General features: G+C 50.0%; 2 protein-coding genes across 2 annotated transcripts; one reads left to right on the forward strand and one right to left on the reverse strand.

Annotated features, from left to right (window-relative positions):
- The first annotated feature begins 974 nt into the window (after positions 1-974).
- Positions 975-11,198, forward strand: LOC144940927 (cytokine receptor-like factor 3). Its single transcript, XM_078867436.1, has 10 exons — positions 975-1,097; positions 1,790-2,036; positions 3,050-3,257; positions 3,916-4,003; positions 5,245-5,422; positions 6,381-6,461; positions 7,020-7,170; positions 8,794-8,926; positions 9,568-9,680; positions 10,078-11,198. The coding sequence occupies exons 2-10, from the start codon at positions 1,803-1,805 to the stop codon at positions 10,365-10,367; spliced, it is 1,476 nt and encodes a 491-aa protein (XP_078723562.1). The 5' UTR covers positions 975-1,097; positions 1,790-1,802; the 3' UTR covers positions 10,368-11,198.
- Positions 11,199-12,754: 1,556 nt separating this feature from the next.
- LOC144940928 (globin-like) lies at positions 12,755-15,125 on the reverse strand. The gene is made up of 3 exons (XM_078867438.1): positions 14,944-15,125; positions 13,669-13,900; positions 12,755-13,068 (listed from the first exon to the last, which is right to left on the reverse strand). The coding sequence occupies exons 1-3, from the start codon at positions 15,063-15,065 to the stop codon at positions 12,946-12,948; spliced, it is 477 nt and encodes a 158-aa protein (XP_078723564.1). The 5' UTR covers positions 15,066-15,125; the 3' UTR covers positions 12,755-12,945.
- Positions 15,126-17,733: the final 2,608 nt, after the last annotated feature.

A 17,733-nucleotide genomic window follows, 5' to 3' on the forward strand; every position in this document is an offset into this window, starting at 1 on the left:
AATTATTACGTTACATTTACTGATGTAATAGGTTAATTGATTTTCCATTGTAGGTTTAACTTGCCACGCGCCTGCGGTCCACCGCTTTGGATGCGAGGGGTTGGTGGGTCGCAAAGAGATTTGCGAAACTCCCAAACCCGCGCGGCCCTGAGGTGGCCAGATGAGTTATGGGCAAGTACAGCAAGCGGGTTCGTGAACCGGTCTGTGTGTGTATCACCCACACGAAAGCCTAACTCATGCGTGGCATTGGTGAAACTTCCCAGGGTAGCAAAGATCCTCCTGAAAACTAGTCTCGAAACTCAGGCTTCTCCTGGATAAATATTCCATTATTCATGATCATCATCAGCCTTGGTCAATCCACTGCTGGATTAAGGCACATCACCCACCGTGCCCCCCAAGTAGTCGCCATCTATCACGATCCTGCCGAGGTCTAATCTAAATGTCAAATAATAATTAGTCGATCATCCACCTGATCTACACCAACACGAGCCGGTTTCGTCGGCGGAGGAGACCCTTCCTCCTTCGAACTCCGTGGTATTTGTTTCTTGCTGTGGTTGTCCAACCTGATGACGGCCGCTTGTGTTGCGCCCGAAACGTCGTGCTTTATTATTGTATTTCTGTTGTTATTTATATCATTTTATTATTTATTTTTTATTTTTATTTTTACCTACGTGACTTTACCGAAAAAACCTAAGAGTATGAATCCTTGCAGTCACGAAAGCTTCAAATCTAGAATTATTATTGTTGTTGTTGTTATAAGTTATCAGCTGCACCCGGGCGCCGCTGTTCTTGCAATCGCACCTCGCGGGGAGCCGGTTTCCCGTCGCCACGGTGGGGCAATGAGAGTGGCGTGGTTTGGTGGAGGGCTGTCTTGGAATAGAAATCCGCGGCGGCGTTGAAGAGAAGAAATCCGCGGAAGCTTGGGCGGGCGGGGCGGGGCAGGGCCGCGCCTCCCCCCCCCCTCCCTCGGGCGTTAACGCGACGCGCGCGCGCACATTGACGCGCGTGCGTGCGCGCGACGCTCTACGACTTTGCGAAAGCATTTTTACTTTATTTTATTTCCTTTTTTTATAAAAAAAAAACTCGTCTTTTTGAAGGTACAATTTGCGAGCGTCGCGAGAGTTAAGGTAAAGTCGAGCCTCGTGTTCGTGAATCTGTCGTTACGCAGCGGCGCGTGTGCTGTCGAAGATATTAATAAAAATACATTTCATATAAGGCACGCTAGTTCCGCAATTTGACATTGTTCGTTGACCATGTTTGCTTTGCGCGGGAGGCGAATTTATCGAGCGTGTTTTCTCTCCCCTCCCCCTCTCCCCTCTTGTTATCGATATCTTCTTCTATATTACCGTATCGTCCGGATTATACCACGCGCGTTATCGCCCCTGCCCCCCCCCCCCCTCGTGATATTAAAGCAAAGTTTCAGGGGAGCGCGGGAGCGGTGCGTCTTATACTCCGGTAGTTGTGCGTGACCGGTTTGTGTAACTTCGCACACACGCCTTACTTTCGTCTCACTTTGCGGCGCGTCTCATAATTATTATTATTATCAATTGGCGATATCGGGCGAACGGTAACGTCGTTATTAGCGCGTCAAAAAAAACTCGATCAATGCTTCTGAAGTGTGTTTTTCACTAAGAAATGTAATTAAAATAAAAAAAATACGACCGAGGGTAAGGGGGGGGGGGGGCATTCATCCAGCAGTGGATTGACCATGGCTGATGATTCGATTGTGATTTTGTTGTTGTTGTTGTTGTTGTAAATGACCGCATTTCCTCTTCCCTCCAAAAAGAAGAAGATAATTTACCATGACGAGCACAGGGGTGGTGGTGGGAGTAAATCACCTTCCATCAACACCGGAGCGAGGAGGAGGTGGTGGTGGTGATGGTGGAGCGAGATGCGATGATGGAGGAGGTGGTGGTGGAGGAGGAGGAGGAGGTGATGATGGTGCCGACGAGGTGAGAGAGAGCGTGAGAGAGGCCCTGGATTACCGCAGCGAGTTACTCCAGCGTCTGCAACAGCTGCACCTCGCCAGCCAGCAGGTGCGTGCGTGTGCTCGAGGTGCACCTAGCCTGGCACGAGCGCCGCGATGACGTCAACCCACGTCGCTGAGTGGCGAATGTTGCTGTTGTTGTTGATTGCGTGTAAACGGATCCAGCGGGTTTCACCTTCTCGGTCTCATCAGCAGAGTGAGGCTTGTCAAACAAAATGCTGCTGGGTTTACCGGATGTTCTTGGTCAGAGCGCTGACCAATATAACAACAGTGTTCTTCACTAATCTCCATTGGGGGGCGGGGATACTTTTGGCTCTGAAGATATCAGTGTGAGGGCCCCCCACACTTTTATCTCTCAAGACGTCAGTGTGAGGGCCCCCCACACTTTTAGCTCTTAATACTTCAGTGTGAGGGCCCCCCACACTTTTATCTCTCAAGACGTCAGTGTGAGGGCTCCCCACACTTTTAGCTTCTAAGACGTCAGTGTGAGGGCCCCCCACACTTTCATCACTTAAGACATCAGTGTGAGGCCCCCCCACACTTTCATCACTTAAGACATCAGTGTGAGGCCCCCGCACACTTTTAGCCCTCGAGACATGAGTGTGAGGAGCCCCCCCACACATTTGACACCATCGGGTCTCACAGCACGGTGGGGGTGTTTTCACATTCGTGTATTGCCGGCGGGCCGCACGCCAGCGGCCTCACGAGATGGCCACCAGGGACCGCCAGTGGCGCGTGGGACCTTGCACTGATGATGGACACGTGACACAACACAATCAACACAAACTCAATATGCGCTACCTCGGAGACACTGCGGGTCAAGGCCATCACGGTATACATGCGTGTCCGTCTCGCTTATGGTGCCACCACTGGAGTTATGCACTTTAAAATAATCTATATCGAAAACTAATTTCTTTAAAATTGCTTCTTCTTGTGTTTAGTTTGGTGTCATTTCCCCCCCCAAGCACCTTCGATTAGCACGGGTTGGCTACGTCCGGTGGTGCGAAAGAAACTCAACATGCCTACCCACCTACCGCACCACGCATACACGCGGGCACGCAGGTGAGCGTGAGCGGCGAACGAACCCTGGCCGCGCTCGACAGCCACTTTGCCGGGCTCGAGGTGGCGCTGGCGGCGGCGGTGACGGCGCGCAGGGAAGCGCTGTGCGCTGCCGTGCGCGGCATGGTGAGCGACGCGTCGCGGCCGCTGCGCGAGTGCACGCAGCTCATCCGCCAGCGGGTGGACGCCGTCGAGGACCTGCTCGCAGAAGGTGGGATCAGTGGGGGGGGGGGGGGGGTGGGACGGTGAGATGCACCGTGCCTCCGATTAGCGCGGTTGGCTACGTACGGTGCAAAAGACGTTGCAACGTACATTCAGGACATCGACGCTAACACTGGTCAACACACTTTTTCTGGCATGAGGTATTCCAACGGTTTTAAGGTAATTTTGGGGTGCCGATTCCAAATCTGGCATCGGTTTTTGTCTATCACATCAGGTTTTTGAGATATATTGCAGAATAATTTTTTAAAATAAATGTGGATATCTACATAAATGCTATTATAAACACACTATCCTAAAAATACAGCACCATATTTTAACACTAAAGCAGTCACTGACTCGCAACAACTTGCAATCATAAGTGACAGAGTTTATTTCGGGTAAAATCTATGAAAATGGGGTATGCCGATAGCATAAAAATGAGATGTGATAGAGCAAATCTGAGATCAGATTTGGAATCAGCACCCTGAAATTAGTCTAAAACAGCTGCAAAAGTCCAGGCCAGAAAAAAATGTTTTTTGTTGTTGTTGACCAGTGTAATCGATCGGATGAGTTCGCACGCGTTCAATTTCAGTTGCCGTCTTCGTTGTCGTCAATGCTTCTGTTGCCATCGATGACGTCATCGTCGATGACGCCGCTTTCCTCACCAGGTGAGGCGGCCCTGGCATCGTCGGGCCCGGAACAAGCGTCGCTCCTCACCAGCTTCACTCAGAGGTCCCTGCAGGTGCAGCTGGGCAGGTGAGGGTGGGGCAGCAGCAGCAGCAGTAGCAGCTGCAGCAGCAGCAGCAGCAGCTGCAGCAGCAGCAGCTGCAACAGCAGCAACAGCAGCAGCTGCAGGAGCAGCAGCAGCATCTCCTGCTGCAGGAGGAACTCCGCATCTTACCTGCCCTGTCCTTCCCTTCCTCTGCCCTAAATCTGTCCCCTTGCACTCTACCCATTGCCTAACCCCCTTGCTGTTTCCTCCATAACCACCTCTACCTGCTCCCCCAATTCCTTGCCTGTCCTTGTCCTCACGTGCCCATGACGAGCATTCTCCGCCCACCCTCCCCCTTCAATGCAGACACAACTCCATTGGCATCACGTGTCCCTACTCCAAGTAGCATTCGCGGTAGTTCCAAGTTTGCGTGTTCCCATTCCCCAAGTCCCTTTGTCGCATGCCCTCGGATCTCTTTTTGTGTCGCCAATGCTCGTCTCCGTGTCCCCGCAAACCATGCCCCATGTTGCCATGACCCTGTACCTACATTTCCCACATCGTCATTTCTTCTTTATACTATGCCCCAACATGCCCTTCTACCTCCTGTCTCCTCGCATCTCATGCCACCATGTCCCGCCTATCCAATTTTCCCCGTATATTTCAAACTAAACTAAAACTGGACTATACTCTTTGATTCTTTCGGTAAAGGCACGCAGGTAGAAAAAATAATCGAACACGACGTTTTGATCGCCACACAAGCAAGCAATCGTCCTCGGGTGGACGATTACTTGTGTGGCGATCGAAACGTCGTGATCTATTATTTTTCATAATTTTTTATACCTACGTGACTTTACCGAAAGAACCAAAGAGTATGGATTCATGCAGTCACGAAAGCTTTAAATCAAGATTAAAACTGAACTCTTTTTTTTTACCAGGAAAGGCCCACTGATCTATATAGCTCTTTTTTCAGAAGCCACCTGGCCACAAATGAACTCAGTGAAGTGGCTTTTCACGTAGAAATGTATAGCAGCCAAATACTCGTTCTTTCGGTAAAGTCACGTAGAAAGGAAATACCGAAAGAACCAAGAATATGAATCCCTGCAGTCACGAAAGCTTTAAATCGAAAAAAAAAATCAGCCAAATACTCTTAAACGCATGTTCCTAAATATAGAGGGGAAAAAAAACACATCTTGCCACCGCAGCACCCTATATCATACGCCCGTGCCCTTCATCCCGCGTACCCCCCTATGCCCCAGTGTCTCATGCCCACGTGTGCCCCACGCAGCCTGCCCGAGGTGCCGGCGCTGGGCGAGGTGGCGTGCGTGCGGGCCTCGCTGGACGCGTCGCTGGGACCTCGTCTCTGCTCGGCGCTCGCCGCTCACGGCCGCGTCGCGCCGCGTGCGCCTGTGCAGCTCGAGGAGACGAACGCGCGGCCAGCCGCCGTGCGTGTGCGGTGGTGTAAGGTGCGTGTGCGGTGGTGTAAGGTGCGTGTGCGGTGGTGTAAGGTGCGTGTGCGGTGGTGTAAGGTGCGTGTGCGGTGGTGTAAGGTGCGTGTGCGGTGGTGTAAGGTGCGTGTGCGGTGGTGTAAGGTGCGTGTGCGGTGGTGTAAGGTGCGTGTGCGGTGGTGTAAGGTGCGTGTGCGGTGGTGTAAGGTGCGTGTGCGGTGGTGTAAGGTGCGTGTGCGGTGGTGGAAGGTGCGTGTGCGGTGGTGGAAGGTGCGTGCGTGTGCGGTGGTGTAAGGTGCGTGTGCGGTGGTGTAAGGTGCGTGTGCGGTGGTGGAAGGTGCGTGTGCGGTGGTGGAAGGTGCGTGCGTGTGCGGTGGTGTAAGGTGCGTGCGTGTGCGGTGGTGTAAGGTGCGCGCGTGTGCGGTGGTGTAAGGTGCGTGCGCGTGCTTCTATAGAACCCGCCGAGAGGAGGAACAGGGGTTGGATCACTTGCCAAATTTCTTTGTGCATGCATACAGACTTGGCATAGCGACCCCGTAGAATGCTGATTCGTTATTGCGTTTTTTTGTCCTGGAGACATTTCCCCCTCCCCTCTCCCCCAAAATCTGAAAATCCATATTTGTTTACATTCGCTCATCCAATGAGAACGACGTGGTTGTGTGTGGGGAGCGGTGGTGCAGCGGTTAGCGCACCGCGCTATGAACCCGGCGACCCGAGTTCGATTCTCGCTCACGGCCAACACCCAGTGACGGTTACATAAACCGGTCCTGGGGTTCCTCCCCGAGGTCGACTCAATATGAGTACCTGCTGGGATGTGTAAACATCGCCACTGGGGAGACAAAGGCGGCTGGGTGTGATGCTGGCCAACTACCTCCCCCAGGTACCGTACCGCCCTCCATAGGTGCTCACTAACAGCACTTTCCCCAAAGTATGTGGAGGCTGTACGGGGGATCTTTGTCTTGTCTGCCTGCCGCAGGTGGACGAGGAGTTCCCCGTGCAAGAGTACGTTCTTGAGTACTGCCGCGGTCGTACGGAGGACGTAGCGCAGATGACCAGGGTACGGGCTCCTTCCTTCATCATCGTCATCGTCGTCATCATCGCCACCATTAAACTTCATCGCCATTTGCAACATCCTCATTGAAGCCATCACCGACAGCACCGTTTTGTTATTTTTTCATCGTTGTAATTTAATCAGCAATATTATTTAAACAGTAGAATTTTCACAATCATCACCACCATCATCATCGTTTTCACAGTTATAATTTTCATTAGAATCATCATCAGCTCTATAAATGCAGAGAACTGTACAAGTAAAAAATGTACAATGTTTTTACGTGTCTCATTAAGTGCTTGCAATGTTTGTGTCCGTTGACGCCCTGGACATCCTTGCAAACGAGGTGTTGTTATCTCAAGGGATCGTCCAGATTAAAAATTTAAAGTCGTTTTCATCATGTATATTTTCACCATCCCCTACCACACTATAATTATCACCACCACCACCACCTCCACCATTATCACCACCACACCATCACCGTGTCAATAGTTTATTTCATTACTCTGTACATCCCCCATCCACCCTACTCTCCCCCCTCCCCCTTCCTCATGCCCCCCCCAGGTGTACTGCGGCCCCGATGCCGAGTTCACGGTGCCCCATCTGGAGCCGCACGCAGACTTCACGTTCCGCGTGGGGGCCCGCGAAGGAGGCCCCGAAGGCCCCATTGCCTGGAGCGTGCCCGTCACGACCAGCACCCCGCTCCCCGCGCACGGTCCGTCCCTCCTTCCGTTGTTAACCACCCCGTGCGTCAGTGACACACCTTCATGGTGACGGACATGATGGTGTGACGACGCACTTTATGAGATCGCACTCGTTGCACACAAAGCGCTCGCCACAAATGAACCGCTATCACCTCGCCGATCTCATCAAGGAGCATAAGCCATCATCACGTGACCTCCGGTCATCCTCGCCACAGCGGCTACTGGTTGACCTTCGATTTAAAGCTTTCGTGACTGCAGGGATTCATCTTCTTGGTTCTTTCGGTAAAGTCACGTAGAAGGGAAATAATAAAATAATAAAAATAAAACATAATAAAATACAATTCTCACGACGTTTCGGCCACAACGCAAGCAGCCGTCCTCAGGTGAAGAACAGGTCTGTCGGGAAGACAGCGTCTGAATGAAACACCCCAGGCTTGGAGCGTCTATTTAAGCTGGGTTGGAGGGGGAAGAGCGCCTTGACAAAAATAATTATTATGTTTTATTTTTATTATTTTATTATTTCCCTTCTACGTCACTTTACCGAAAGAACCAAGAAGATAGTGGTTGACCGTCGAACAAAGAAGGTCGCCGCATCGCGCGCTTTCAACATGAGGCCGTCTGGAACGCTCTTCCTTCCGATATTAGGAAGCCACTGGAGTTATGCACTTTTGAATCGTCACCTAGATTGACAAACTCATTTCTTTAGAACTGCTTTTTGAGTTTAGTTTTTGTTATCTGTTCCCTCGCACCTCCAATTCGCACGGTTGGCTACATACGGTGCAAAAAAAGTCCAACATACGTACTTACATACCCGATGGTGGAACATCTGTTCACGAAGTATCTGTCATCAGTTACATGCCTGATGGGTAACACACCTGTTGGTAACACAAGTTACTGACACACCTGTAGTGACACACCTGGTGTCGTTAGTGACACACCTGTAGTGACACACCTGGTGTCGTTAGTGACACACCTGTAGTGACACACCTGGTGTCGTTAGTGACACACCTGTAGTGACACACCTGGTGTCGTTAGTGACACACCTGTAGTGACACACCTGGTGTCGTTAGTGACACACCTGTAGTGAAACACCTGTTCCTAACACACCTGCTCGTGATACATCTGAATTACACTCCTGTTGACGACACCCCCTGCTGTCGTTAGTGACACACCTGGTGTCGTTGGTAACACACCTGGTGTCGTTAGTGACACACCTGTAGTGACACACCTGGTGTCGTAGTGACACACCTGTAGTGACACACCTGGTGTCGTTGGTAACACACCTGGTGTCGTTAGTGACACACCTGTAGTGACACACCTGGTGTCGTAGTGACACACCTGTAGTGACACACCTGGTGTCGTAGTGACACACCTGTAGTGACACACCTGGTGTCGTTAGTGACACACCTGTAGTGACACACCTGGTGTCGTAGTGACACACCTGTAGTGACACACCTGGTGTCGTAGTGACACACCTGTAGTGACACACCTGGTGTCGTAGTGACACACCTGTAGTGACACACCTGGTGTCGTTAGTGACACACCTGTAGTGACACACCTGTAGTGACACACCTGGTGTCGTAGTGACACACCTGTGTCGTTGGTGACACACCTGTGTCGTTGGTGATTGACAGAATGGAGGCCGGACCACGCGGGGTTTGCGCTGAGCGCGCGGAGGGACGTGGCGACGCGGGGCTCGGGGCCAGGGGTCACAGCCCTTTACTCGAGCCGACCCAGCCTGGCCCTCGGTCACTCCGTGAGCTTCAGGTGAGCCCCCTCCCCTGTCGTGCCGTCAGCGAGGAAGGCCGCGAAGGGTTGGCGGATCGCGTGCCGCGTCACAACGATATTATCACTCAGATCAGTAAACGACTTGACAGTAATGGACTGACAAGACCCACCTCTGGTGGTGATCTCTGGACAATAGACTGACAGACCGGTCTCTGATGGGGTCTTTAGACAATAGACTCACAGACTGGTCTCTGAAAGGGTCTCAGACTGGTCTCTTGATGGGGTCTCTAGGCAATAGACTGGCAGACCGGTCTCTGATGGGGTCTCTCGACAATAGACTCACAGACTGGTCTCTGATGAGGTTTCTAGACAATAGACTGACAGACCAGTCTCTGATGGGGTTCTAGGCAATAGACTGACAGACCGGTCTGTGATGGGGTCTCTAGACAATAGACTCACAGACTGGTCTCTGAAAGGGTCTCAGACTGCTCTCTTGATGGGGTCTCTAGACAATAATAGACTGGCAGAATAATCTGATGGAGTCTCAGAATGGTGTCTTGATGGGGTCTCTAGACAATAATAGACTGGCAGACCGGTCTATAATGTGGTCTCTAAGCACTAGCCTGACAGGGTATGAACTGTACCTGCACCCCCCCCCCCCCACTGCTCCCCGTCCTCAGGGTTGAGCGGGTGGGCCCCCTTGGGTGGGATGACACCATTGGGCTCTGCGTGGAGCCCCGAGCCGACGCCAAGTCCCTCCGTTGGAACGGCGCCCTCTGCATCGCCTCCAACGGTGCGTCACACCGCATCACTCCTGTCCAGTTACACCCACCTCATGATAATGACGGTGGTGGTGGTGATGATGATGGGGTGTGGCGGTGATGACAGTGGTGATGGTGATGATGGTGATGATATTGATGGTGATGATGGTGATGATAATGAAGGTTGGCAGTGATGACAATAATGTTAATATTATACTAATGATGCTGATTAGGTGGTCGTGGCGATAATGATGATGATAACAATGGTCGTGATGTTGATGGTGACAATGGCTGCGGCGATTCGAACGATCGTGATGATGATGGTGACGATGGCGGTGACGGTGTTGCCCGTGTCGGCGGCGGCGGCAGCAATGACCGCGGTGGTGGCAATGCCGACGCTCGCGTTAACAACGACGCCCATCCCGCCAGGCGCCGTGTTCGTGAACGGCAAGGAGATGACCAACCAGCTGCCCTCTCTGGCCGTCGGCATGACGGTGACCTTCGGCACCGAGGGCCCGGAGCCCGGCTCCCCCGTGGTGCCTCCCCCGGGGCCTCTGGGCCTGCCGGCCGCTCTCCGCGGAGCGCCGCGCAGGCTACGCGTGAGCGTGGCGTGCGCTGAACGCGAGGTGGTGTCCGAATGGCTGCTGGAGCAGGCCTGGGAGGTCCTCTACTTCGGCTGCTCCTTCACCCACCCCGGGTGGAGCGTCCTGGTCTTCTGAGCGGAAGCCCCAGCGTTGCTGCTGCCTCTGCTGCCGGGTCTCTCGGCGGGGCAGGACGTAGCGCCGTTGCGGGGCCCGCGATGTTTCACGGTCAAATTCGTCGTTTGAAGGCGAGTGTCACGCTCGTGATGCCTGCAGTTCTCGTTGTGTGTGCGGAAGATCTAATTAATGCATGAATTTTCAACGGAGCGGTGGTGCAGCAGTTAGCTCGCTTGCGCTACGAACCCGGCGACCCGAGTTCGATTCCCGCTCGCGGCCAACACCCGGTGACGATTATCTGAACCGTTCCTTGGCCTCGGCTCGGTCGACTCAGCATCAATTGAGTGCCCGGTGCGATAAGTTAACATTGTTAGTCGGGAGAGAATGGCGCACATGAATATGCGCACACGTTTACCACGCGAAGTGTATTTGTGTGCGCGCGCATCAATGGGTTATTTCGATTCATTCAAATAATTTTCAAGAAAAAAATTGTTTAGGCTAAAAGCGCGTCACGTTGGACGTGCTTAACGATCATCGAGTGAGCGCGTGCGGCATGGAACAAGTCCATTTGGACGTGGAGGAGTGAATTGGTGAACGTGGAAGGACGTGGCATGGAAGGTGGTGGTAGCGTGTGTGCGCTTGCACGCGCTGCTCGCTGAGGCGGAGGAGGGAACTGTAGTGAAGAGCCGGGACGTGCCACCTCGATCTCTGTGAGTCGTCCTTCCCCCCGGCACCTCCGATTAGCACGGTTGGTTACGTACGGCGTGAAAGAAGTTCAACACGCACGCAAGCGAGAGGGAACGAGGGGAGAAATATGCCAACACAGGTGACGCAACTTGTTTCCAGAGGCTTCTGCTCACAGCTGGGGGTCTTCTCGGTGCCTGTGGGTCATTGTGAATAAAACGCAGTTCAAGTGTCTCCATTGCTGTGGACATTGTTTCGGTGAGGTTGTCCGAGACTTGAAACGGCGCGCGGCGACGCTCTGACTAACCGACTGTTGTTGTCCTCTATGAAGCGCTTCATCTGCACTGGGCAATTCCCTAGATCTCCCTTGCGAAGGAGACATCTGGCCTCAGCTGTCTCTCAGCTGTGTCCAGCATTGAAGTTGGACTGCGACGGACGACGCGACCGAGCGCTAGCGGGTTCATTGCTCATTGCAGAGGTCCGGGATTCGAGCCCAGCGGCCACTCTGGTTAATACTGCGGGTGTATTGATGATAAAATTGCGTGGGCCATTTTATTTCACAGTGGATGTTCAAGATTGTGATGTTATATGTAAATATTATTTTTTTAAACGAGGAGGCCAATGTGTGCCACTTTTACATTCCAAATTAAAAAAAATACTAAAAGCACTTAAATGGGTGACACCCCAGCAAGATCACCCCCCTGTTGACAGACTCTACTCCCCTACAAAACAGCGATTGGTGTGAATACTAAATTGTTATATTTGAATATGTGTGTGTGTGTATCCGTCATCTAAAGAGCCTGTTTCATCTACCTGGGGTGGCGCTGATTTAGATCGGCTGAGCCAACCCCCAACCGGGATTTGAATTCTATTCTTGGTTCTTTCGGTAAAGGCACGTAGAAGGGAAATAATACAATAATAAAAATAAAGCATAAAAGTTTATTATTTTATTATTTCCCTTCTACGTGACTTTACCGAAAGAACCAAGAATATGAATCCCTGCAGTCACGAAAGCTTTAAATCGGGATTTGAACTCTCTATTTTCCGATGTCGCGAACTGCTCGCTCCAACGCTGAGCCACCTGGCTGGTGGATTGCCAGCAGTATGATTAACCGCTTAGGTGTGCAATCTCTCACCAGTGCAATTAATTAGTTGGTATTACAGAGTGTAATTAACACACAACTTTCACGTAATTGTAATCTAATTAATATACATTAATTAAAATGTATATATATATAAATTGGAAGAAAAGCGTTGGTATAGCCCAATAATTATTGAACTATACCTACGTTTTTCTTGATAACGATATCCAGTTGTGGGTGACTGATGGTTTCTTTCTTGACACTGACGAACAAACTTTGTGTGTATGTTGAACTTCTTTCACACTGTACATAGCCAACCGCGCTAATCAGAGATGCCGGGAAAGGACACGAAACTAAACACAAAAAGCAGTTCTTCCGTGCCTTCTCGATGGATTTGCCGCTGCGAGCAGTAAGGCTGTGAGACGCCGTGCTACGCAGATGCTCCACGTTGCAGTTATGCGAAATCCGTTACACTCGGAGATGTCCTTACATGGGCCCGTTTGAAAAGTCATCTGCACTTGCCTTTGTTTTAAACATAACTCTGTTGTGAAGTGTAATACAGCCACAATGATTCTCTGCTCACGCTTATTAAAGACACTGCGGTCAGTTGCATATTATTTTTTATTTTATTCATAGCAGCATTTTGGCGATGATTTACATATGATTGGCACGTTCAGTGTTGGGCAGCACCACGAAAACCATCTTATTCGAGCACGCAACTTTCTGACAATTTTCAAAAAGCTTGTATCAAACCGCAGCCAATAAGCTCAAGGGGATTATTTGCTTCGCACAAACTGCGACGCGCTCTTCGACTTCATGGCATTGGAGCGGAGTTAATAGGCAGACTTGAGATGGATGCAGATGCTGCTCAGAAGCTTCTCCCAGCCGGACTTGCCGTCGGCTGACAGGCCACCGTTGGCATGGTCCACTTCCTCCAGGATGGTGGCAGACAGCACCTGAGCGGAATACATCATTTTGGATTATTTAGAGTGTCAACGTGGAGGCTAAGGCGAGGCCTTGGCGTCACATGCAATGGTGAGTCTTTAATACTTTTTTTTGTCGGTGAGGTTTCTGCATCAGTATGTTTGGCCAGTGACATCAAATCACTCTTTGGCTTTACGTACAAAGTGTAGCTGCAAGAGTTTCATTGCGCTAGAGCAGCGTTCTTCATTAATTTTCAGATGGGGGCCACTTTCGCCGCTAAGACATCATCAGTCTGAGCGCCGCCACACCGCCTGCAAGGGCTGACTTCACATTTGTGTATTGTCGGGGGCCGCACGGCATGGGCCACACTGAATACCACCAGGTTCCGCCAATGGCCCACGGGCCTTGCAATGAAAGAACACCGCACTAGAGCCATCCTCTGCCTACCTTAGAGCCCAAGCGTGCAACACCTGACATTCACAGCAAATCTATCCAAGTACTAACCAGTCTCAACACACCCTGCTAAGTTTCCAAGATCTGACGAGATGAGAGAGGGAGGGAGGGAGGGGGGTGGTACATTCAGAGTGATTGCAAGGCATAAAATGCCATCGTTGAGTTGCGGTGCCACGTACCTTGAAGTACTGGGAGTCCACGTGGAACTCATAGGCGTGCTTCTGGCTCAGGGCCTTGAGCTTCAGGTTCTGCTTCTCAGGGTCGTCCAGGGCCACCACGGCGTCGTTGACGGCGTTGATGATCCTCTCGGCGTGCCAGCGCACGGCGGGAGACTTGCTCAGCTTGTCGGCCGAGTCGAGCCCCTTGAACTTGGGGAAGAAGTCCTGCACGCCGGGGTTGGACGTGAAGAACCTGGTGATGGTAACGAGGGTGTGGTGGGTGGATGGAGGGGAGAGGGCACAGAGAGGTTGGTGGAGGAGTAAAAACTACATTTGGAATTACAACGTCAAGAGTCACTTCTGCAAGAAGAAGAAGAAGAAGAAAAAACTCACCACATTAAACATTGCATAGGTTGTAAAAAAAAAAATGGTATCGTCTTGATCGAAAGAAATTAACACGGTTCCAAAAATGTCTTCAAAAGTTTGCAATATGCCGGGTTCTTGCGTGAGAGAGAAATAAATATTTATTTTTAATTATGATTTTAATTAACAATTATAAAGTTCCCCTCTACAAGGTACTCATCGCACGAATAAATTGATCGATTGCCAAACAAGTACAAATTATAATTATTTCTAGATTTGAAGCTTTCGTGACTGCAAAGATTCATATTCTTAGGTTTTTTCGGTTAAGTCACGTATGTGACTTGACTTATAATTATGTATCGGAGCTAATTGAGATATCTCTAGCTTGACATCACGTGGATTTCAGCCTCAATCTTAGAAGAGCTCCTGCTTGAGCAAATCACTCTATGCGTGGATTTTGTAATCAAGTAATTGACAACGTATAAAAAACACTTATACCAATGATAAGAAACAGGGGAGGCATGCATCTTTCATCATTGCCAAAGAAAAATAGCGTTTAGCTCAATTGCCAAGTCATCAGCCATCTGGACAAACGTGCGCAGTGGCGTTTGTTGAAGCAATAGGACACCTCTGGCTAAACACGTTTCCACCTCTCTGAGCCTCTTGAGCAGCGCTGCTAATTTAGTTTAACACGTAAGCTTTCCCGACAAATATTATTCATAACGAAGAGTTTATTTTTGGGTTAGATCGCGCAAATATAAATGTGTCGTTAACCCGCCACCACCCGACACAGGTGCCATCAGTAAAGGTTTGTCACGTGAATGAAACGCGTCAATTAGTTACTACTTCAGCACACCGGTGTGTTGGCGAGTAAACCCACGACATTTAGCGCTGTTAACCCGCCACGTTCCACAACACACACACATCACTCACTTGATGAGAACGGCCTTGCCCGCAGCCTCGTAGTTGGCGTACACTGCCTTCCAGCTGCCGGCGACCGCAGCCTGCTCAGAGGCAGAGAGGGCCCCAACGCTCCCAGAGTCGACGATAGGCATGGTGGGTGGTTGGCGGTGGAGGCTTTGAGAAGAGACACGAGAGAGCCGAAGGTGGCTTTGGGTGGCACTGAAGCTGTGGAAGTGGCCGGAGGGCCACACTTAAATACCTGAACGCGACCGCGTTGCTCAATCGCGATTGAGCAATTTTGAGGCATCTGAAGCGGATCATCTCACGCAGCTGCAGCAAAAAAAAACTGTGTGCTGCACCATTTTTCGTGAATGGTGATTAGGAAAGGCTGATCGATACAGATTCCTTGATAAATGATGCTGGCTCAATCATGGTTGGGGGGGTTGTGGGGGAGTCAAAGTATCTAAGTGTGGCTTTAGCACAACGTTTTTGGCAAAACAACTTGCCATGATTCTAGATTTGAAGCTTTCGTGACTGCAATGATTCATATTATTAGTTGTTTTCGGTAAAGTCACGTAGGTAAAAACATAAAAAAGTAAAATAAAATAAAAATCACGACGTTTCGGAGGCAACACAAGCTTCCGTCTTCAGGTGGTACCGTCACAGCCACGACAGCTGTATCAAGTAAATGAGAGATTGAAGGAGCTACCACTCCGTTTATATAATGGTTGGAGAAGATGGTGGGCCTGCCCAGTGAAATGTATTTTTGGCGGGATAGGAAGGTCTTCTCTTTATGAGGTGTACTGAGGAGATGGAAGCAAGAGCATGTCCACAGTATGGAAGGCATAATTGAGTAATTGTATTCTCACACATTCAAAGAATGTAAACAAATCAAAGGCATAGAGGCCATTATCCTTAAATATGACGATGTCGTGACGTTCATGCGGGGCCTGTCACGTATTCCGCTATAGCGCGTTAAAGCATTTGCTCCGTTGGGATATTAAACAGAAATAACCGATTTGAAGCTTTCGTGACTGCAGGAATCCACACTCTTTGGTTCTTTCGGTAAAGTCACGTAGGCAGAAAACTAATAGATCACGACGTTTCGATCGCAACACAAGCGATCGTCATCAGGTGGGGACAACCACAGCAAGAAACACTCCTGTTTTTTCTCGCTTGTGTTGCGATCGAAACGTCGTGATCTATTATTTTTCTACCTACGTGACTTTTACCGAAAGAACCAACGAGTATGAAAATTAACGGAGCCCGTTTGGCCATTTCCACGAGGCAAGCGTTTGACGTATCGGGGGACCCAATCCCACGGCGTTGCAGCTTTCGCGTGAATCCGCATTCGTCGGCAATTTGGCAAGCGGCCAACACGATAGCATCCAACGATGGGTTTACAAACACCGCCGCAAAACCACGGCGCGTTTGCGCAATTGGCAAATCGAGCCCGGTACGCGCTTTTCCGCGCTCGTCGCTAAAATGAACAACTCATCGGTACCGGCTGATCGAGCGTCCCCGACAGAGCGCAGATGGTAAAGAAGAATTATAAAAATTTCGATTTAAAGCTTTCGTGACTGCAGGGATTCATCTTCTTGGTTCTTGCGGTAAAGTCACGTAGAAGGGAAGTAATAAGAATCTTCACCTGCGGACGGCTGCTTGCGTTGTGGCGGAAACGTCGTGAGAACTATTTTATTATGTTTTTATTATTATTTTATTACTTCCCTTCTACGTGATTTTACCGAAAGAACCAAGAAGAAGAATTATATATTTATAAAAAAAAGCAGGAATGGTTACTAGCACAGGAGGCGTTAGAGATGTTCAAACGCCAAATGGACGCGCCGATTGCAAGGCACCACGTGGGCATTTCACCACACGCGCACACACACTTCACGCGGCTCGTGGAAATGTTGTTCTGGCAGAGTGATTTGCCAAGTTTTGTGCGCGACGCTGAACACGACGGGCGAAGCACTCCTCTGGGTTGTTCACACGAACGCCACGAGGTGTCAGCTTCTGATAACTCTCATTCGACTGGCAGTGTTTTTGCACGCGCGTGATGTTTGTTGTTTTGCTGCTGCTGCATTGGCCGGGAGTCCAACCTCAGATCAGTGCTACGTCGAGGATAGGTGATTCGTAAAAAATTAACCCGTAAAAGCAAAGTTTTTCACTATAAATCCTTTATATGCGTGGCGGCTAGAGTCCTCTCGTCCTCTGGCTTGAGATGGCTGCCACCTATGGGTCAGATGATTGTCTGCCAGCATTAAGCAATTGGTAATTAAATATTTTTTTTTTTTCCCTAAACAGTGTGAAATTTTGGGAAAAAAATTTCACGAAAATTAATTATCACGCACAACGAGTCTGTGTGGAAAATGTCAGCTCGATTGGATCACGGGAAGTGGGTTAAAAAACGACCGAAAGATTTGCACGGTCGTAAGCAAGCAAGCAAGCACGCAAGCACGCAAGCAAGCAAGCAAGCGAACTTAATATAAAGGATTAAAAAAGAAAAAAAATGGTGACTATAGAAAAGCGGTAAAGGTGATGCCTGAAACTGCTTGCTCATGGCACTGCTGGTGGAAGGATTTCCCACTTTACATAGCCAACCCGATTAGCACGGTTGGCTACGTACGGTGCGAAAGAAGTTCAACATACGTACATACATTAGAGCAGTGGTGCTTAGCTTTTACTGCAGCCTTGCAACCACGTTGGTTCTCAATCGTAAAACAAAAGTATAATGTCAATAACTACACATGGTTTGATGAAACAAAGTAGTTGTACTGACGTGTCCGTGCTTAATGTTTGTGTTCGATTATTTACCTT

The sequence above is a fragment of the Lampetra fluviatilis genome, chromosome 23 (assembly GCF_964198595.1).
Source record: "Lampetra fluviatilis chromosome 23, kcLamFluv1.1, whole genome shotgun sequence".
Classification (NCBI taxonomy): domain Eukaryota; kingdom Metazoa; phylum Chordata; class Hyperoartia; order Petromyzontiformes; family Petromyzontidae; genus Lampetra; species Lampetra fluviatilis.

Coding starts and splice junctions, on each gene's coding strand:
- LOC144940927 (XM_078867436.1), top strand. CDS start 1,803: ATGACGAGCACAGGGGTGGTGGTGGGAGTAAATCACCTTCCATCAACA. Junction 2,037..3,049: donor TGCACCTCGCCAGCCAGCAG/GTGCGTGCGTGT, acceptor GCGGGCACGCAG/GTGAGCGTGAGCGGCGAACG. Junction 4,004..5,244: donor CTGCAGGTGCAGCTGGGCAG/GTGAGGGTGGGG, acceptor TGCCCCACGCAG/CCTGCCCGAGGTGCCGGCGC.
- LOC144940928 (XM_078867438.1), bottom strand. CDS start 15,065: ATGCCTATCGTCGACTCTGGGAGCGTTGGGGCCCTCTCTGCCTCTGAG. Junction 13,901..14,943: donor GGCAAGGCCGTTCTCATCAA/GTGAGTGATGTG, acceptor TACCATCACCAG/GTTCTTCACGTCCAACCCCG. Junction 13,069..13,668: donor TGGACTCCCAGTACTTCAAG/GTACGTGGCACC, acceptor TATTCCGCTCAG/GTGCTGTCTGCCACCATCCT.